The following is a 23,450-nucleotide window of genomic DNA, read 5'->3' as shown; positions in this document are numbered from 1 at the left end:
TTATTGATTTAATTGATCTATGTGCATGCAAATACCCGTTATCTTTTACAAATTCTATTTATTGTTACCTATGCAAGTGAAAATTATATCACAAAATTTGATTTTATCAGTCTAACACTATCGTTTGTGGTATGCGTTTTACCTTAGAAACCATTGTGAGGCACAAGAAAATCAAGACATACAAATATATGTTGTGTGATCAGGAAAGATCAATATGGAACTACTGAACCTTCTTCAAAAGAATAGAGAAACTGCTGCATTATATATGATAGGAGAAGGCGCAGATTTGACATTTGTAGACCAGGTAATTTTAATTTAGTAAATAACGATGAGATAAAGCTTCAAATATGGAGTAATAAAATTAACGGTACCAATTTTCTTGCACCAGATGCGCATTTCGACAATACATGTCTCTTTAGTGATGCTCGTTGCCAAATTATTTGAAATCCAAAGCTTATATAAAAGATGAAGAGCTATAATCCAAAAGGTCTAATAAGTATAGCCAAATCCGTGAAAGGAATCAGAGCTTTGCATGAGGGAGATACATTCCTTAATTTATAATAATTTCTACCATTTTGTCACAGCTAATTTTAATAACACAAAAAAATCCGTATTTTCATGCCAGTACCGAAGTATTGGTGACTGGGGTGGTGATACCCTCGGGGACTAATAGTCCACCAGCAGAGGCATCGACCCAGTGGTAGTAATAAAATTAACGGTACCAATTTTCTTGCACCAGATGCGCATTTCGACAATATATGTCTCTTCAGTGATGCTCGTGGCCAAAATATTTGAAATCCAAAGCTTATATAAAAGATAAAGAGTATGTTACTATGGGGAAAAACCGCAATAAATGGAATGTCCCTAAAAAACTTATAAATGTGACTTTGAAACGCATTCGGAAATCTCTTTAAAAAACATGATGTCTCTTTTGTATTTTAATAATATTAGTTAGTATTATTACTATCATATTTGATAACGAAAAAAATGGTCATCACTATAATGCATGTTTAAGACGCTCGAAATCCGACATCTATCGGATATAGAGATAGAGAATCTGTCCGTGTTAAGCATTGTGAAATGGGTCGTTAATTTGTTTTGCTCACATATTTCTGTCAAGATAAATGGAATTCTACGTGACTATCATGCAAGTCAGAGTTTTAGATAGTTATGACACCAGGTTTTATTCACCATTTTCAACATAGAGAATGACTGTTCAAAGTCAGGAATATGACGATTGATTTCCATTTGTTCGATGTGTACGAGCTTTCGATTTTGTCATTTGATAAAAAGCTGTCGTTTTGAATTTTCATTGGAGTTGAATATTTGTATTCATTTTTATAATTTATTTTTAAAGCATGTTTAGTTTGTGGTAATTTTTTCTAAATATATACTCACGAAAATGGCAAACAATAATGCACGTGCCAAGTCAGGAATATGACAATTAGCCTCCAATAGTTTGGTGTGTCGGAGCTTTTAATTTGTCCTTTAATAAGAGACTTTCCATTTTGAAATATCCCGGGAGATCGATATTAGTATTATTAAATTTTCAAGTAAATTTGCATTAGATCTGCACCGATATTCACAGACGTGCTTACACATAGTATAAACGAATGCATTTTGAACACTTCAAACCGATTTAACTAATTTATTTGGTATACAAGCCATTTAAATTTGATAAATTATTTTACTTACGCTTATATGTATAGGCTCTTGTACGCAAAACTATAATTCGTATTACTTGACTTAATATAAACAAGGCTATAAAATAATTTAAATTGTTGTACTATTTTAAAACACTTATAATATAATAAAAAAATAAAATAGTATAGGGATTACTGCCATAATGTATAAAATGTTCAGTAAGAAATAAAATTCATATATATATGATATTTCAAAATATCATGGGACAGAAGGAGAATGAAGGTAGGTTAAAGACAATTTCAACACGAAAGAGAAAATTAAAAAAAAATATCTATGATGGTGCAAAAGTGCCATACAAAATTCTCGAAACCATATTGCCGTTACATGCTAAAGTTATGAAATGATCAATAAATCAATTGATAAATAATTTGGAGAGATACTCACAACAACAATAACAAGGAAAACAACTTATTCAACTTACTGATTAACTTACTATAAACCCTCCCATATCCACATTGAACTGTGGTAATGCAGAAGATTTATCCGTCATCCTGTATTAGTGCATTGTTTACTAACAATTATATTTATAGGCTCGTGCATGCCAAAGTATAAAAAGTGTTTGTTGTAACATGAAATATTTCAGATCAATTACCCAACTAAACTGATAAAATAAGAGCAACACGACGTGTGCCACATGTGGAGTGGGATCGCTTACCCTTATGGAGCATCTGAGATCAGCCCCAGTTTTTGGTGGAGTATGTGTCGCTTAGAAAAAAAAATTCTATGTTCTGTTTTGCGTACTATTGTATGTCTTTTATGTTGTCAATTTAATTTCGATTTTTGAGTTTGAATGTCGGCAAATGTTTTGAAGTTTGTAAACTTTTGGTTCAAACGCATCCGAAAACATTCGAGTCAAGTTGAAGTAACATTTACTATATATTCTTATTAGAAAATATGTAATCACTGAATGAGCTATTCAATTTTATGATTTTTTTCTGACAGAACAAAAATACAGCTCTCCATTATTCTAGTTCAAAAGGATTTAACGTGGTGGTAGTGAGAATTTTAGAGGAAAACACATCCATGATTGATAAACAGGGACAGGTTTGTAACTATGGATTTTCTTATCCCAGGCATAGATTACCTTAGCCGTATTTGGCATATTTAGCACAATTTTGGAATGTAACAACCCCAATGCTCTTCAACTTTCTATTTGTTGCCTTTATAAATATTTTGATATGAGCGTCACTGATGAGCCTTATGATGAGTTTGGCTTTCCCTCTGGTATCTTTCGTGCCTCTATTGTGTAGACAAAACGCGCGTACTAAGTTATAATCCTGGTACTTATGCTCTTCAACTTTGTATTTATTTGGCTTTTTTAACTATTTTGATCTGAGCGTCACTGATGAGTCTTATGTAGACGAAACGCGCGTCTGGCGTATACAATTATAATCCTGGTACTTTTGATAACTACTTTGATAACTAATTATATGAGAGTACGGTTCGTACACTAAAAGAAAAAATGTTCTGGATAAGAACGCTACATATCAATTAAACATTAATTATACGGTTTGTAGTCCAACAGTATTCAGCAATTACTGTTAGAAATAGGAGAATGATAAATAGTACATACACGGTTACTTTGACAGCACCCAACACCAAACATAAGCAAACACATTAAGTCAGGACAACATTATCCATTGTAGTTACCACCACATATTACCACGACTGCAGCTTACCAATATTCATAGTTCGCTAATCTTTGTTTAGAAACGAACAAACTTATATCTAAAATCAGAAATACATGAAGTATGTATGTATTGTGATTTTGGAAACATTTTTTTTTATTTACTTTAAATTCTTTCATAATCATGATAATAGGGCTTCAGACTATATATTATTTTCCCAGGATGGACAAACTGCTGTACACAGGGCATTGATGAATGGCAACATGGAGACTTTTGTGACCCTAGTTGCATATGGCGCCAATATCAATATATTAGATGGGGTGAGTTATATGTCACTTACTACATAAGAAAATGCTTAACCAAGTCAAGAATATGACAGTTTTTTTCAATACACGTAACCTTATTTGTATGATAATAATGACAAGAGTAAACAGAAAATAACCTCATGCTAAATAAGTTGGATAACGGAAAAATAAATACATTTGGTACTATTTGCATGATTTGTGTACTGCTAGAAGAGGCTGAAACGTCATCACAATCGTGCAGAGTATTTTTTAAATACACTTAGTGTTGGTACTTTCGGGATAAGTTTGAAAAAACAAATAATGAAAATATTGACGGTATGTAAACTTATATAATATTTAAACATCTCAAATATTTGTCTAAGCCTGACGGAGTTGCACCATAAAATTAAAATAATTTTATTACTAAAAAGTAAAATCACAAAAATATTGCACTCCGATGTAAATTTAAAAAGGAAAGTCCCTCATCAAATGGCAAAATCAAAAGCTCAAACACATCAAACGTCAACGAATGGATACCAACTGTCATACTCCTGACTAAATACAGGCATTTTCCATGTAAGTCATTCCACACTTTAAGAACTTCAAATGAAAAAGTTAAACATTAACAATAAACATAACCCAATTATATCTTCACAAGTCCTTGCGATTTTTACCATGTGGTTTTTGTTCCATAAATTAAGATAAATGCACCACATACACACACAGAAACACGCATAAATATATATATATATATATATATATACAACTCGTCTAAACATCAACCCAACAATGTTAGACCTGTAAATTTGCTTTCGCAAATTTTTGGTTCTTCCCTCGCCGGGATTCGAACCCATGCTACTGTGATATCGTGACACCAAATCGCCTGCACTGCAGCCGTCCCGCTAGACCACACGACCACCTGGGCTCTCAAAAAAATATATATATATGTATGCCTCGCTCAAAAAAATAAATAATATTGAATGCGAACAAATGACTTATTGCAAGACTTTTATCAAATCGTCATTCAATTTCAATAATAAATGTTTTAAAAACTGGGGATTTTTCAGTCGCTTATTGCAGTATTGTTTTATTTCAATATGCAATATATAAATAACGCTTCGTTTAATATCAATAATGTATTTCTTATCTAATTTACGCTTGTTTGAAGGTTTTATTTTTTCTAACTATGTTCATGGGGCATTCAAATAGTATGTGCATTCTAATGCTGTAAATTCAGTTATTATTTAGTGCATTTATTTTTGCGATTTTGTCATTTTAGACTTAAATGCAAATTTAATTTTTACGATTTTGAGAAAAATCCTGGTTAATTCATATAGAATATTTCAAAATGCGAATTTATAATATTTTTATACGCCTCTGTCGCATTTTTAGCATGTATTTACAGCATAATCAAAATTTTTTAATTCTTCTATCATTTCAGAAAGGACAAAGTGGTTTTGACATTGCTATGAAGAGAAAAGACTTAAATGCAGTTAAGTTGTTATGCCTCTTTGGAGCTGAAGTCGCACTACAAGACTGGGTTCTTCTATCTGGGGATATAAATGGACTGGATAAACAAGATCAAGTAATGTTGAAACAAATTCAGGATCAAAATGACAGATTAGCTGCAATTAACCACGGGTAAATACATACATTTATACTAGTAGTAGATACCGGAAATAGTTTCCTTTAAGATATTTTTGTTTTGTGTAACTAAAACAATGCCTTTTACATTATCATTCATTACAACTATGCATTTCTTTATTCCATATTGGTTAGAGGTACACGGGGGATAGAGATGTTACAAAACATGTTTAAAACCGTCACATGTTTGCGCCTGTCCCAAATGATAAGCCTTTTTTATAATTTTGGTTCAATTAGATGTGTTGGAGTTTAATGTGGCATCTTTTTTACTGAACTAATACACAATTTTATTTAGAGGTCAGCCAGCTGAGGATCAAATCTTGATGAGGGATTTTATCGCTGTGTTGTAGACCCATTGGTGGCCTTCGGCTTTTGTTTCCTCGGGTTTTTGTCTCTCAGACATATCCCCTTGTTTCATTCTCAATTTTATCAAAAATTTTGGATTGATCTATGTCAAAGCATCCTTTGGATATTTGGAATTTGTTTTTTATGGTTTCTTTTTGTTGTATAATCTGATGGAAACCTTAAATCTAGTATCTGAATATTAAATGTTAATGTTATAATTCAGTCTCAGTGTAAAACAAGACCTTTACACAAAACATAAGTTAAAAAAAATCTTAATTGTTTCATCAATGCCGAAAAATTATGAATATAAAAAGTGTTAGCGTATAAAAAAAGATGCATTAAAAGCAAATGCTCATGTGTATGTCGAAATATGATGATTTTTGCATTAACTTAATTGGTATGTATGCGCAAATGAATAAGAAATTTAAAGAATATTCATTTTTAGATTTTTAGATTTTTAGGTCAAAATATAAAATAATTAAATAAACGGTACCAATTTTTCTGCAAAAGATACACATCTCAAAGGTTTTATCATGGCAATTATTGTAGTACAGTCAAACACATAGATTGAAAATAAACTGGGAACGCCATAGATAAAAATGAAAAAGACAAACAGACAAATAAAAGTACACATGACACAACATAGAAATCTAAAGACTGTGCAACACGAACACCACCATAATATTGGGTGTCGGGGAGATGTAGCTTTCTGTGCCTGGAGCTGAGAACCTTAGTGTCTCTATATTTTTTTTAATATCATAAACCTACAGTAAATATGCAATAGTAATTCACGTACCAATGATTTTATTATGTCAACGCTATATGACTGACAAATTTAAAACATCCACCAGCATTGATAATTGCCTAGTGCTATTTTTATCTCAACAATGATATGAGGAATATAAAGTTGTACGCCACACAATCGTCTTCATAATAATTATGAGTTGTGCCCGATTTATACAGTTGAAAGGTCAATCATATAATTGGGATTGGTACTTAATACTTTTATGTCGTAATTAACGTGGTGTTATAATGCCATCTTTTTCAAGTAAATAATTAGGCCGAATAATTCCCTTTTTGCAACCTGTCCTTAAAGGGTTTTATTACCTACGAGTAACAATATACAGTTTCTTGGTAATTCAGAGTTTTTTTTAGTAAACAAAATAGCTTAAATTCCTCAAATTTTACATAAAAAAAAATAATGAACGATATTCTGTAATAACAGACCAAATATGAAAAATTTTGGCGAGTTTTTTTTTTTTATTGATTACTTTTTTTAAGTTGAAATGGTCCAAACTAACAGTCAAATTAAAAAAAAAAAAAAAAAAAAAAAATGTAATAGTCTGTTTGCCATAGAAACCACGTGCCATCATATGTATAATATATTAGTATAGCAAGGAGAAATGGCTATTGTTGGTGAAAATGGGATAAAGCATATCATTTTTTGTTATTTTCATGGGTATAAGAGAAGATTTCGATCATTTAAACTGCTAACTGGCAAATATTTCGAATAAAAACAGTTATTTGGTACATAAGGCGGTCCACTTAACACAAAAATCGGCATGATTTTTGTCAATTTTTGTCATTTTTTACATCTGATTTTACCGAAAACGCAGATATTCTCACATAAAAGACTATAAACTATGAAATTATGGATGTTTTGTCAACAAAATGCTGCAAAAACAAATCTTGGGTAAATGTTGCAGAAAGTTGCCAATAGAGGAATATTAATCATTGTTATTTACCCTGAAACTCCCCCTTTTTTTAAATAAATATTTCATATGAATATTTTCATGATAAAATAGTCCTTTCTTATGAAAACAACCTTTTTTAGATGTATTAAGAGTAATTATATCATATTACGTATGCCAGCAATTAAAAATGTCTTGCTCAAACTACTCTGGATGTAATTTTGAAAAATGAGTTATTTCCCCATTTTGAAAATTTTAGTTCAAGAGATAGAAAAAAAAGTATTCCACAGATAGTGACATAGTTATAATATATATGTTGTCTGTCCATTTTTAAAACAGTTGCCGGACATAATTTGTGACTTTTATTACACTGAAATATCAAGAGCTTTTTCCCCATAAATTTTCAGATGAATTGGACAACCGGTTGTTGGGTTGCTGCCTCTAAATTGATAATTTTTATGATTTTTTTTCCGTTTTTGGTTATTATCTTGAATATTATTATAGATAGAGATAATCTGTAAACAGCAATAATGTTCAGTAAAGTAAGATTTACAAATAAGTCAGGATGACTGAAATGGTCAGCTGACCCCTTAAGAAGTCATTGCCCTTTATAGTCATTTTTTTCAATTTTTCGTAAATTTTTGTAATCTTATACAAAAATCTTCTCCTCTAAAACTACTGGGCTAAATCAACCAAATCTTAGCCACAATCATTATAAGGGTAGCTAGTTTAAACGCGTCTACGGTAAGACACAGCCAATCAACAAAGATGACTGCCATGGCTAAAAATAGAACATAGAGGTAAAATGTAGATTTTGGCTTATAATTCTGAAATCAAAGCATTGAGAGCAAATCTGACAGAATTAAATTGTTTATCAAGTTAATTTCTTTCTGCCCTGAAATTTTCAGATGAATTGGTTAACTGTTTGTTGGGTTGATACCCTCCCCCCTCCAATTTGTAATTTTCTAAAAAAAAATGCCGTTTGTGGTTATATTGGATACTATTATAGATAGAGTCAAAACTGTAAAAATCAATAATGTTCAGCTTGACCAAAATGTTCAGTTGACCCCTTTGGGAGTTATTGCCCTTTATAGTCAATTTTAACAATTTAAATTAATTTGGTAAATTTTTGTAAATTTTTACAAAATATTTTCTTTTGTAACTAAAGGGTCAAGTTTATTAAAGATAGAAAAAATTGTAAGTAGCAAGAATCTCAGTAAAGTAAGATCTACAAACACATCACCATCACCAAAACACAATAATGTCATGAATCCATCTGTGTCCTTTGTTTTATATGTACACAAGGTGAGCGACACAGGCTCTTAAGAGTCAGAGCCTCTAGTTCGAATTCTTGTTTATAAGATATATTGTTTAAAAATATTTACAACTGTATCATGAGTATGATACATATGAATATTGATGTGAAAATAAACGGGTATTGACTCAAATCTCCAATACAAAATGATTTATAGTTAAAGCAATTAAAAGTTAACACATTTATTAGAAATAACTTGAATACATGCAGAACTTTTCATGTTGGGCCAAAGACGATACGTATCTATAAACTCAAGTAGCAATTGTCTATATCTATAACAACAACAAAAAAACACTTAAAAAAATACGAAAACCTTTTTTCTTTTTTAAATAATTGAAGTATGAACACAAAACAACACCAGTAGCACTGACACTGATACTTATTAAAGAAGAGGGGCGAAAGATACCAAAGGGACCGTCAAACTCGTAAATCTAAAACAAACTGACAACGTTATGGCTAAAAATGAAAAAGACAAACAGACAACAATAGTACACATGACACAACATAGAAAACTTACGAATAAACAACACAAACCCCACCAAAAACTAGGGGTGATCTCAGGTGATCCTGAAGGGTAAGCAGATTCTGCTCCACATGTGACACCCGTCGTGTTGCTTTTGTGATAACAAATCCGGTAAATAGTATAATTTGGTAGGTCACATTCATGAAATGGAAGGGGATAAAATAACATCTGCCAAAAGACACTTCATCTCAAAATTCCGGTTTTTCAACAAAGGTGTAGTATTTTGTCCTCTAAGCTTTACTTTAAACTGAATTGATTAACAAGTTATATCTTCAGTCTTGATTCAAAAGAGTTTTTACTAAGTTACTCAAAGTATACCCTGTAAAATAAATTGATTCTCAAACTCCCCAATTTTTAACATAAAACCAAAAATTTTCCATAATTATTATGAACCTAGTTATGAACCCGTTTTGTTTATCTCTGTATTTAAAGAAAATCATTTGATGTATTCATACCAATATTCTTTGATTTTAGTGCCTGTCTATTTCTAATTTTTTTGTGCAAAATTTTTTTTTTTAAATATGTCAATATACCCCCTCTTTTATAAGTTTTCCATTCAGATTTTTATTGTCAACCATAGGTCAGTCATTTTAACAAACATATTCAACAAACACCAACCTCAATATAACATGGTAGTTGGTTTATATCGTTGAAATTGTCTGGTATGATAGCAAACATGAAAAATTGGCCTACATGAACTGTTTACCACCCAATTATGACCCAATTTGAATTATCTGCCATTTATTTAAAATATATTTACCATAGATATTTTTTTCTTTAATGATTAGCTAAATGCCTCATCTTTAACATGTTTAAGTGTAGTGAGTCATATTTTGACTATATTTCTGTAAAACAAATGTTTTAGGGACCAAAATTGGTCGAATTTTGCCCTTTTGCTTAAGATCCACAGTACCTAAAATAGCTTTTAGCTCTAATATTCTATACTGTATTTCATCTTATATGATTTACTTTAATTAATATATTTTTATAAAGCATATTCTGAAGTTCATTTAATGATAAACTATGTAAAGCTATCTGCCATAATAAAGGTGTAATACCACCAAATCATGGTACGTCACATCCGGTTGCATACGAAAGTAGGTCTAAAAAAATATTCCCTTAAATTTGACCGTTGTAGGTAATTAATTCTACATTTTATTGCAGTAGAACTATTTCTGAGTCATAAACATATGTCTTGGGTATTTCAAACACCATTATTTTTTATTTGTGATTTCTATAGAAAATTTTGTAATCTTGAGGTTACATGGTGACTAAACCTTGTACACAGATAGAATAAGGGGAGAAATTTGATTGGTTAACTTCCAATGATGGTTATTTTCTTATATGCAATGAAATGTTATGTGAAACTTTTTCTATAGAAATGGACAGGATAAAACTTTACTCATGCCAATTATTTCTTTATTTGAAACAAAGATAAACTCGGTACAATTTTTTGAAAAGTGCAAATTTAACAAAGACTAATAGGGGAAAATCAATGGTGGTATTACACCTACTAGAGCTTTCTTACAAATTGACGAATCATACGCAAGACTCGTTTTATGGATCCTTTATTTTGACATATTTAAATAATAGTCGTAGAACTTCGGACAATTATCGTGCATGCAACTACACTTATTAAATTGGATTTTTCTTGAGATATATTTAGGATTCAAAATTTGCAACGCTCAAAATAATAAAACGAAAATGAAGAAAAAAAGATGACCTTCATACTATGCCATATGCTGGTGCTTGTTTCATAACTTTTGAATCATCGCCTCTCCCCTAGTAATATTCATTGCCCCCCTAAATGTGTATATATGATACACCAGAGCAATGGAACGGTTATTCTAGCGTATAATTGCGTTTTGCCTATAGTCCTGAACATTCATGAAATATTAGCCACTGGACGATAAGTGACAGCTGCGCGTCTATCTTCCAAACATGTGTACTGTTAAATCGTCATTATAAAATCCACATTATATATGGTGCAAAATTGTAGATTTGGTTTTTTTGATAAACAAAGTCTTTTTTTCTAAATCTCGATATTCCACTTTGACAATTTGCTTAAAGTTTACTGTAACAAATAAAAATAAATATGAATCTTGTCGTTAAATTTAGACTAACTTACTTCAATAATGTCATTGAAATGTTAATCGTGAAACTCGTGCTTAAAAAATTCCCTCGGAAATGTGTGAACTCGTGGTTTACGTAAGTAACGTATCGGACGTAAGTGTTTTGACACTATTTTTCTGTTTGATTTTATTAAAATCGTGTAATATTTGCGATATTATTTTTTTTTTTTAAATAAACTTGATTTAGAAAAGAATGCTGTTTTACTGGAAAAAACAAAGACTCTTTTAACTGTTATTGTAGAAATGAAATACGTGCTCCCTTAACGTTCGTTCGTACCTTTCGTCAATTTGTAAGACAGCTCTAATATGGGAAGCCGTACATGCACCTATGGCCTTGTGACTAATATCATGTGTTAAAATTTCTTGCTATTTAAGTGAAATAAAACAAAAAACGAAATATTCTGAGTGGATTGAGTCTCCAAAACACATTTTATGAGAAAATTGTCTTGAAATAGGACTGTACCATGAATATTCAGTTGACAGAACAAGCCATACTAAGTGCATATATTTATTTTTTTGGAGGGGGGTGGGCTATTTCTCCTTATTTCTTATAATTTGCTATGATATAACATTTTCCTAGGTAATACTTAAATAAATATATAGTTATAAGTAGATGGAATTATTTTTAATGTTGTAACGACAAGTTATTCACTAAAAGAGAAGCCTTTTATGTCCCTCTATGGAACGCGGCGTAAATTTAATTTTTACGTAAGGACTTATTGAAACCTCCATGGAGACAGTAAACTTTTATATGGATTGTTCATTCTGCTAAAATGCTTGAATTACTCATTTCTTATAACATTTCTACCATAAATGAGTGAAAGTTACCCCAATATTTTTTATTTATTGGCCTGAAAAGCTGAAATTTTAAGGAAATGAGAGGTATAAATTGACCCAAAGAGACCTTATAAAGAAGACAAAGAGGTTTATTAGTGGTATTTTATCTTCCTAAATTCATCTTGTGTATCATTTTCAACTGTTTGTAGGCAGATAAGATAGATATTTGATCATTTATTGGTCCACACTCTATTCTATCTTGATGCGGCTTGGTTTGGATTTGTCGAAGAAATTTTGCTCGAATCGCTGTAGATGTCGTCTTTCAATATACCAGATTTTTCTCAAACTATTGAACTGATTATGACAAAACTTGACAGAAATGCTTGAAATAACCAGTATTACAAAGGGGAAAAGTCACATTCAGTTTATTGAACAAAAAGGTCTTCTTTAAATACGCTGTTTATAATTGAAATTTGGTCATTTTGCGGTAAATTTTTCCGACAAGAAGGACTGCGATGATTAAGATTTTAACCTGATTTTTATGAATAATGCAACTGACTTTGATGTTACAGGTACTTTTCCTTTAATTTTTTTTTTTTTTATGTGGCCAGCTGTTGGTTAATGCATACAGAGAAAAGACACACGAGAAGCGACACACGAGAAGCATGATGCCATTAAATACATTCTGACTACATGTCAATGATCTATACTCATATGAAAGTATAATACACGATTAAGTTTAATATATTATAATTGTTTTCTAGGTCCATATGTTATGAACTGCATCACATAAAACCAAAGGATAACATACAGTATTTGTCGAGACTTTTCGTGGATATGGATACAGAGAACATCACTTCAAGCTTCTTTATGTATTGCGCTAAAGAATCACCAGAATTTACCAGTAGTCAAATCCAGAAACAGGACGACGAACATTTCTTTTCTGATGTCTTTGAAGTCATCGCATGGGGTTCTAAACCAGACTTTATTGATTTGGATTTAAGAGTTGAAGGGAGACCTCAATGCAATGAAAAATTAAGATTGTTATCTATAACAGGTGTACTTTCCAAGGATATCATTATTGAGATGAACCAGAGTGACGAGGTAACTACGTAAATAAAATCGATTTCTTCGGGAAAATATAGGAATACATTTTATAATAATAGAGTTTCCAAACACCTCACCTTAGTAAGATTGTGCTTTCTAGGATACAGTGCTTTGTGTTGAAGGGAAGAGTGGGAAAATGTTGACTTCTTCCTAGGCATATCGTTAATCCGATGTGCTTTTAGGGATTTGCCTTGATAAGGAACGCTCAAACCACACATATTTGATAGCCAATGATGGGAAAGACATGAAAATGTGAGGAGCTAAATGACAATAAGGGACTAACCAAAAGTCAGCAAGTTAAAAATTTGCAAAATCTACATTATTCAAAATTTAGATATAGAAAATATGGAAACCTATTAAAATCATGATTTTGGCAAGGAGGTCCTTGTCTAGTTCAATTTTATCTGGAATCAATGGTTTTTTATTACAATAAATCAGCACGCTTAAGTGATTATGCCACAACATTTTACATACTACTTGTCTTATGCTTTCCTTAGAAAAATATATCAATTTGAAAACTTAGAAATATTAATGGAACAAGAATTGCAATCTGATATATGATATCATTAATAAAGGGTCGACACTCATATTCCAGGTAAAATATTTAGAGGGTTGTTAAAACATGACTGTATTAAGTACAACGCCAAAAAAGAATTTAACCTTTGAAAACGTTAACAGTCAATTTCACTGAATAGATATAGGAAGATGTGGTGTGAGTGCCAATGAGACAACTCTCCATCCAAGTAACAATTTAAAAAGTAAACCATTATAGATTAAATTACGGCCTTCAACACGGAGCCTTGTCTCACACCGAACAACAAGCTATAAAGGGCCCCAAAATTACAAGTGTAAAACCATTCAAACGGGAAAACCAACGGTCTAATCTATATAAACAAAACGAGAAAAGAGAAACACGTATATAGTTTAAACATATTTAGTCATCATCTATACAAATATATAATAATACAAAATACACAATAATAACAGGATTCGGAAACAAGCTATATATAGCTTATATTAATCCGTTTCCTTGAAATACCCACTCCAGTTAACTATCATTACATAAATATAGCATGCAATAATACAATGATATGGAACAAGAATAAATAAGTAACTATATAACTGAATAAGAAAGGAGAAAAAAAAAGAATTCTAAAATAATGAAAATAAATACAACAAAAGATGAAATGCAACTTTGTGAAAATAGTGAATAACAATTTATCCTGTAAATCTCTTGCACTTAAGTAAGAATTTTTGTACTTTTCCAAAAATATCTTTATTTTGGTCTAAATTTAGAGCTTGTGATCCAAATAAAAGTAAATCCGTGTATATTACACAAACAAACGACAACTACTGTACATCAGATTCATGACTTAGGACAGGTGCAAACATTTGCAGCGGGATGTTTGAAGACGGACTTTTATATTCTTACGCCTCCGGGTGCAGGAATTTCTCGCCGCATTGAAGACCTTTTGGTGACCGTCTGCTGTTGTCTGCTCTACGTTCGGGTTGTTGTCTCTTTGACACATGCCCCATTTCCATTCTCAATTTTATTTATACCATTTTTCAGTTACATTTCATATCATAGTCGTCTGAAATAAACTTAATAAAACAATATGATATTTGAAATTCCTGTTGATATCGTTTGCCTCTCTCATAGTTGTGATACTGAAAATTTTTACACACCAAATCGGAACTCTTAGAACGTATGTTTTGAAATTAGTAGACTTTAACTGAGAGATGATAGAATTATGTAATTGTTTAGTGTTATCTATTTCCAAAAAGCTTTGAACATAAAAGTAATTGATGTTAATCAATTTTAACGTGTTTTCATATTGTATTCATTGCAGCAAACAGTTATCTCCGTGCAAGTGAGTCTATTATCTGATGCCAAGTTTACCATTGTTTCTAAGGTGGTACCGGAAATATTTAATGTGACTAACGAATCACTCTGTATACATCCAAAAATGGAAAAGGAAGCAGAAATCGCAATACCGGAGGGTGCTTTTGATTCAGCTGGCCAGCTGCAAGTAAATGTAAGTTTCATCTTACTTATAGGGCACATCATGATAAAAAAACATACTGAACTCTGAGGAAAAAATTGAACGTCCCTAATCAAATAACGAACTCAACAGCTCAAAAACATCAAACAAATGGATAACAACTGTCATATTCCTTCCTAGGTACAATACATTTTTCTATGTAGGTTTACTGGTTTACATAAGCTAAACCTCTGATTTGTATATCAAATTCCATTATATATCCAGCAATATCACTTTGACCTTTATTTATTTGTATTTCTTTTGAGACAAAATACTAGTCTCTTCCGTATTTTTTTTAAAAATTTATTTCGATATATATATACAATCAGTATTTGTTGCATGACAACGATCGCCTAGCCACGTTTATTTGATTGTGAAATCGCACAAAAGAAGATTCGTGCACATTCCATTTAAAGAAAGCCGCTAAATGAATAATAAGTCATGATGGAATATAAACACTGGGCATCTCCTCTGTATTTATAAAATATTGTATAGCTTTATTTCCAAAACATGAATTATCGATTTCAAAAACTTCCAAAATTATTTTCTAACCAAAACTTGTTTATAAAACCTATGAGCATCTGTAAAATGTTTGAAAATGTTCAAAATGTTACTTGCCATGGGACGAGAACTGTAGGGACTTTGTTCACCTCTGGAATTTTAAGCTATCAAACTTTTAGTTTTTTTGGGGAAGTTTTGAGGTAGATTTGTTCTGGTGTTCATTTCCTATTTTATATTACCATGCATGGTGTTGTCTTTTTTATTCGACCGAAACACATTGTGGTTGCACCATTAAATTTGATTTTCTCCAACCTGATAATGGGTCTGCTCCTTGGTTTTTTTAACATATAAAGCATATTTAAAAAGTGTATATTGACAGAGAAAAATGACCAAATATATACAGAAAGGGTTTTATTTATAGAAGTGTATCATATTTTAATTTCTAACATTTAGATTTCAGAAACAAAGGCATGGAATCACGAAGAGAATGAAGTCGCCGATCCTGTCTTATTCACAAATGCGATCGATTTGACTATGATGAACAACAGTCAACCGTTGAAACCTGTTAAACTTACATTACCAGTACATTCCCCAGATGAAAACAATGATGACATTATTATATTAATGTCCGATAAAAAGGAACCTGCGGAAAATGAATGGGAGATATGCAGCAATGTTGACGTCCGTGGAAAATTTGTTACATTTGATGTCAACCATTTATCTGTGTAAGTTTATACCTGATCTACTTTCATCTCCTTTTGATTACTTTATAATCAGACCCCAATGCATATATATTGTTTTAAAACTACACAATATTCAGTCGTCATAAAAAATAAAAGCAAAACTATATACAACATGGCTAAATGTTTAGTTTAAACATATTTATTTATAGTAGATTAGGAAACAAGTTTTGCAACTTATATTAATCCCTTTCCACTTTGCGGGTGCGAGTGCTGCCTTGTAGCGGCATTAGCCTACTCTTTTTCGAAATCTACAAGGGTGTCTTTAACGTGCAAGAGATGTGGCTCTCTCTTAACACGGGCCAGCCATTTATCGTCCCCGTCCGACGGACTATCATCGTTTCCTCAAGACCATACTCGCAAATGGTGTCAAGGGAGAGCCGAAAATTGAGTTCCTGAAATTTTCATCCCAAACAATGGCTAAATGTGATTCGCCTTTTAAGGTGGTATGGGAGTCTAAAATAAAAATGATAGAATTTGTTCATACTTTGCCAAAATGTAGTATCTATTGATACATGTTAAAAAATATTATTAAAATGATAGGTCACCGTGCATTTTTTCAAGCTACGGGTCGTGACAAAATGACACATTTTGTATGGATTATACAGGAAAAAACACTATTTTGTGAATAGAAACTAAACGAAATGATAGAATTGTAAAATAAATTAGGAAAATATAGCTTTCAAACAATGCTTTGATAATATCAAAAGAAAAGATAGGGTCACCGTGCGTTTTTTCCGGCTAAAATACAAAGTAGAAAAATTCCATGAACAGTCCAACAGAAAATGCACTGTTTTAGAGTTACCTCCCCTTAAAATGACAATTTCAAAATATTTAAAAACAACCAAAAATAATCTACACTTGTACATATATTTATATTTATAAGTTATATTCTTGTAAATTGGATCTTTTAAATGTAAAAACACATGAAATATCTGCATTCTTGCATCAAATTTTGCTAATTTGATAGAAAATATGGACCTTAGATTCTCTGTTTTTTACAATCCAAGATGGCGAAAGACACCCATACCACCTTAAAGTACTCATCTATATGAACCGGACAAACTCCCTATGAACTTGACTGTCTTCATTTTATAGTTTAGGCAAATTAAATATTGGCGTTAAAATAAAGGGCATTAAATTATAAATTAGAGGCAAAAGATACAATAAGGGCATTCAACATTCAGTCGAAAACACACTGACATTATATAAACGCAAATACAAAAAAACTAAAGCCTATGACAAGACACAAAACCTTACACAAAACACAGCTTTGAAAAACTAAAAAAGACTGATGTACAAAAACCTCAGAAATAAAACGGGGTTGTTTCCGCCATGTGTTGCACCTGTTGTATTTACTATGCAGGTAAACACCAGGTGTTAAGTCTAATTCGATAGTATTCATTTGAGAAAAAGAAGAAACATAATTTAACCCTTGTATTTACCTTATAGGTATGTAGCTTGTTCTAAGCAACATATGGGTAAATCAAAAAGGCAGGCGACCAATGCAATCAAGAAGGAGGTACAAGTGGAATGTTTTGCTATGTTAAAAAAAGAAACGGACGTGAAACTATCTTTAGTTATTGAATATGCATTGAAAAATAGAGGGAAAAGTAGAAGAAAGAAATGGAAAGACAAAGGATTCTGCACAATGTCAGTTGAATATAAAGATTGTGTGATGAAAGAGGGACAGACATGTCAGGTAAATATGCAACGTACACACACTGAGTCTTGCCTTGCTTCACATATTAGAATTTACAAGACAATATAATCACAAAGTACGACAGTCCAAGATGAAAAATATATGTGGTCTCATAATATTTCAGACATGTCAAGACAAAAGAAATAAATGAAAAGTAAAGCATGATAATGCATGTCAAGACAAAATTGCTGATTAGTTGCAATTGGCTGCTGATCACTATAAAGAAGGGATGAACGATACCAAAGGGACATTCAAACTCAGACAGCAAAAATAAACTGACAACGCAATGGCTAAAAAGGAAAGGACAAACATAGAAAAATAAAGACTATTTTTTGTCTATCTGATGAGTTATGCCTTTTTCAACTGATTTTTATAGTTCGTTCTCATGTTGTACTGTTGTACCACTGTTCCAGGTTAGGGGAGGGTTGGGATCCCGCTAACATGTTTAACCCCGCCACATTATTTATGTATGTGCCTGTCCCAAGTCAGGAGACTGTAATTCAGTGGTTGTCGTTTGTTTATGTGTTACATATTTGTTTTTCGTTCATTTTTTAACATGAATAAGGCCGTTAGTTTTCTCACTTGAATTGTTTTACATTGTCTTATCGGGGCCTTTTATATCTGACTATATGCGGTATGGGCTTTACTCATTGTTGAAGGCCGTACGGTGACCTATAATTGTTAATGTTTTTGTCATTTTGGTCTTTTGTGGATAGTTGTCTCACTGGCAATCATACCACATCTTCTTTTTTATATAATCATTACAGATCCTGTTGAACATGTGGCACCCGTTGTGCTGCTTATGTCATTACAAATCCGCGAAATTGTCTAATTCGGTAGATCAAATCAAACTAGTTGATAAAATCCTCTAAGTGAAGAAATAAAAGGTTAGTGAATAACGCTGAGCGCTATAACACCATTGATCTATAAGTAAAAGATACCACATATACATGAATGTCTTGCTTGCATCTGGACATTCTCAATGCACTCAGGATTCTACTTTGTGAAAATTATCTCCCCATTACGCCAGATCATTTTCACTATCGTAGAAATGGAAGCCATTGTAGGGATGACGCGCTGCCAATTTTGCTCTTGGAAATCGATATCCACATGGCACCATTACGATCCTTATATATCAGTTGTATTTTAAAGGTCAAATGTATCAGCTAGCTAATGAGCATCAGATTATGATCTTGTCTGCATTGATTCAACTTAGAATTATTGTCTGATCGGTTGTGAGGTGGAATTTTCGAATATTCATAAACATTTGCAAAAATTCTAATAAAGTATTTCGTAGAGGGGCAGACTATATTTTTTTAGTTGTTGAAGACTATAAACCCTAGTTATCACACACAAAATATTATAATTTTTCGAAGATATGCATTTTCGTCATCCAACTTGAAAGACTGTCGTCACGTACTTTCAGTTAAAAATAGCTATTCGAACACACAATCTCTGTGTTTGTGATTCGTTAGATAATATTTCACTTGACCCTTATATTTCAACTTTTAGTACTGTGAAATTTGTTTATGTTATAAAGTCAACCTGAAGCTTTGATATATAAAAATGATAGAATCTGAAGCGAGACGATGTATGAAATTTTCTTGCTTTGTACGATTTCAAGATAAAATATTCAACTCAAACAAGCCCTAACATAAAAAGATGCAATCGATTTTCTCTTTTCGATACAATTGTTACTCATTTTTTGATTTTTTTCTTGAGTCACATAATGGAAGGCCAGACGCGGAAATAACTGAACTAATAGATTGATTTGTTTTCCGTCGGTGATATTTTTTTTAATCGGAGGTTTATGCATTTTTTTCATCCAACTTGAAAGATACCCATATAGTCGACTTGATATTTAATTGTTCTGCTTAATAATGTATTAAATAAATTGAAACCTTATGCAAATGGTGTTTTTAAAATCAAACACTTCGTAATTGAGAAGAAAATTGTAAATTTTTTTTTCTTTCTATTAACTTTTTAAAATTTTGTCACTATGTAAAATATTACGGTAAACATTTCTCGCCTTCTCTAACAAAGAGCTTCGATTATTTTGTTCTATTTCAACCGGGTTTCCGACTGGTGATTTATTTATTTTTAAATTTGACGACAAAACGATCACTTTAGCGTCATAATAAACGTATTTACACTTGTATGCAAATTTGTCCACCATAACATAAAATTACACAGGTTCCCGTAAACTTTGACAACATAATTCATAAACTTTGACGTCACTAAAAAAGTAATTGTTGCTTGACGTCATCAGGTTAAATATACGGAGGTGATATAAGGTCATTCAGAGGCAACAAACAGCTAAATACCAAAATGTAAATTTATACGTTTATTGTGAACTTTCCATTTTTAAGATAGCACATGTTTTTGCTTTATACAAGTTGGCTTTGAAACTGTTTAAACTTTTTTTGATAGCAACCGGTAAGTTGGTCACAAAAAGCGCAGTTATTTATAACATTTCATTGTATATTGACTGATCTAGGTACTGTATAGTAAAACTTCTGTATTCATAGATAGCACTTACCGGAAACATACAAACAGACAGCCTAAAACAGCAGGACCCCTTTCTCACCTTGAATCCAAGAAAATACAAGACAGGGAATTATCGATCTTTTCACCTACTCAAAGAGACACCGGAATCACCATTAGACGGAGAAGTTTACATTGAAAAACGTCATGAAATAATAGACCAGCTTCAACAGCAGCCACAGGCATCACGTGGTACAAACAAAGATGCCCGTTTGTTTACCAGTTGCTGTCACAAATCTGTGCAACATTTTGAACCGGAAATTCCGGTGAAATATGATACGGATTTTGAACTGGTTGTATCAATTTCAATTGATTCAAATAACTTAGGTAGTTTATATAGTAAAGATAATTTCAAATAAACATTACATTAGAATAGAACTTCAATAGAATTCCGATATAAAAGAAAATTAGAAAAGTAACAGCGCTACTCCTTCATCTAAATATATCAATGGTACTTTTATAGATATCAAGACAAGACACCAACGGCTATAATCAACCTATTTTTCAATACGTTACATAACATTTAGAAATTATATCATTAACCTGTCTGTTTATCATTGTCAATACAATGGAGTTTGATCCGACTGTCATACAAGTGAGATGTTAAGCGATCTACAATTCAAGATTTTATCCACTAGTTTCAACAAAAGAAAATCCCATGTGAACCAGGTCAGACGTATGACAGTTGTTATTCGTTCATTTGGTGTGTTGAGCATTTTATTTGGTCATTTGCTTAGGGGCTTTCTGTTAGGAACTTCTTGGATTTCGTTATTCTTCTTATTTTACCTTTTTCATACATTAAACCAGCAAATCGAGCAATACAAATGTTACAAATGATAAGGCATTATTATATCATCATAGTGCAAGGTAGAAATTCATATTATTGCCGTTATTAGGTAATCTATTTCGTTAAGTTGCTGTATATTCGATATCACTCCTCAATTGTCTATCCATTATCTTTTTATCATAACGGAATTATTTCATTTTATACAGATATTAAACAGGATGAAGTCGGTGTAGCCTTGGATGATCATCAATGTAAGTTATCTAATAAGACCTTTGCTTTAAATGCCATAATTTAGATAGAAATTTTAAAATATAACGTAACACGTTATAAATATCACTTTTGTTCGTTAACGTGTTCGGTTTTTGTTTATGACCTTCTTTCAATTCATTCATGACTTTTGAACACCAGTATACTACTGTTGTCTTTATCTTTATCATGACCTAATAGTATAAAAGTTGTAAAGACCAATCAGCGGCATACATACACAAGAACGCCCATAACTGAGCAGCACAAACTCCACAAAAAAACACCTGAGCAGCACAAACTCAACAAAACACCTTGGGTGGTCGCAGCTGTCCTTAATGGTAAGCCGATCCTGCTTCCAAATGTGACGCCCGTCGTGTTGCTCATGTAAACAAATACCCACTGAAAAGGCTTATCATGATAACATTGGAGGAAAATAGGACAGGTGTATCTGTGTTCGTCTATGAAACAGGTATTCCGTAAAAGACATTTAATTTGTGGTTTAAATTTTCATTTTTACCACTTTGAACTTTTGGTTTAATAGCTTACTTGAAAGCAGCATTCTATGAAATCATGATAGGAATTCAAACTCCTGAATATCGCATTAACTCAGTCTGAAATATAAACATTCCACATGCAAGCGACTCTTATTGACAAAGAGAAATATGAATTTCAATTGGGCGGTACCCGATCCCAATCAATTTTTAATAACAAGTCTTTTTATGAACAACAACATACCTTATCAGATACTTCTCCGTTCCCGTCATAGAATAAAGATTTATACTTTGCATATCGCGGATATCACACTAGAAATAGAGAGCTCTGTGTTTTGGCGTCCATGGCGGGATATATGTGTATAAGCGACAAAAATAATTGTATATACATGACGATGTTCTATATTGTTTTTAATCTATATGGTCATTTTTTTTCACTGGTGGAGAGATGTCTTATTGACAATCATTCCATCATCGTCCGGAAACTTTCAAAAAGATAATTTCGATTTTACCATTTGGAACACTCGGTTTTATAGTTGCTTTTATATCAATTTGCATAATAACTAGACACATTACAGACGTTTTTCTGTCGCCATATTTTGTAGGTACAATTCCAGTACTCCGAAAGACTTCACTAAACCGTATCACAGCTAGTTTGACCATAGAAGAATGCTATCAGTTGGGCACAAATCTGCATGTTATTAAGAACAAAATAGAACAGCTGGAAACTGATGGACAACTAAAGGAAATACTTAAAACCTGGAGATCGGCCCGACCAAATGAAAAATTAGTTCACAACCTATCTGGAGCCTTAAAAGAAATGGATAAAGAGGATATGGCAAACAATGTGGAGGAAGCATTTGAAAACAATATAGAATATCCCGAATAACAATTGTCAATATTGAAACGTCCACATTGGACAAGTGTCATGAAACTAAATCATTAATTGAAAAGTAATTGCTACTTATCTGTGATATTTAGTTAAAACCTGTGTGTGTGCTTTGTATTCCAATTATATGTGGTTTTATGTCCGCATTAAAAACAATACAACTACTTCTGTCAAAATAAAAACATTATAAATGATCTTTTTTTCAAAAATTCAACGCATTATTTATATATAAATACATATATAGTTAATATCTATACAAAATGTAAGCTGAATGTAATTAATCGAAAAGAAATTAATATAAAGTACAAAAAATACAATTACAACCCTGGTACTTGTGGTTTACTGCTTGCATCTAGTG

At 31.9% G+C, this 23,450-nt stretch overlaps 1 protein-coding gene across 1 annotated transcript; it reads left to right on the top strand.

Moving 5' to 3' along the window:
* Nucleotides 1-214: 214 nt before the first annotated feature.
* On the top strand, nucleotides 215-23,092 carry LOC134727339 (uncharacterized). Its single transcript, XM_063591717.1, has 11 exons — nucleotides 215-304; nucleotides 2,647-2,748; nucleotides 3,554-3,652; nucleotides 5,058-5,257; nucleotides 12,808-13,147; nucleotides 15,001-15,186; nucleotides 16,147-16,418; nucleotides 17,886-18,135; nucleotides 20,664-21,006; nucleotides 21,673-21,717; nucleotides 22,809-23,092. Exons 1-11 carry the CDS (start codon nucleotides 215-217, stop codon nucleotides 23,090-23,092), a joined length of 2,211 nt encoding a protein of 736 aa, XP_063447787.1.
* The last annotated feature ends 358 nt before the right edge of the window (nucleotides 23,093-23,450 follow it).

This window comes from Mytilus trossulus, chromosome 8, assembly GCF_036588685.1.
Source record: "Mytilus trossulus isolate FHL-02 chromosome 8, PNRI_Mtr1.1.1.hap1, whole genome shotgun sequence".
Classification (NCBI taxonomy): Eukaryota; Metazoa; Mollusca; class Bivalvia; order Mytilida; family Mytilidae; genus Mytilus; species Mytilus trossulus.
This window is presented reverse-complemented; position numbering and strand designations above follow the sequence as displayed.

Bases quoted from the DNA above. Each gene is read 5' to 3' on its own strand.
- LOC134727339 (XM_063591717.1), top strand. From the start codon at position 215: ATGGAACTACTGAACCTTCTTCAAAAGAATAGAGAAACTGCTGCATTA. The intron at 2,749-3,553 runs GTTTGTAACTAT...TTATTTTCCCAG, and splicing joins TGATTGATAAACAGGGACAG to GATGGACAAACTGCTGTACA. The intron at 13,148-15,000 runs GTAACTACGTAA...TATTCATTGCAG, and splicing joins AGATGAACCAGAGTGACGAG to CAAACAGTTATCTCCGTGCA.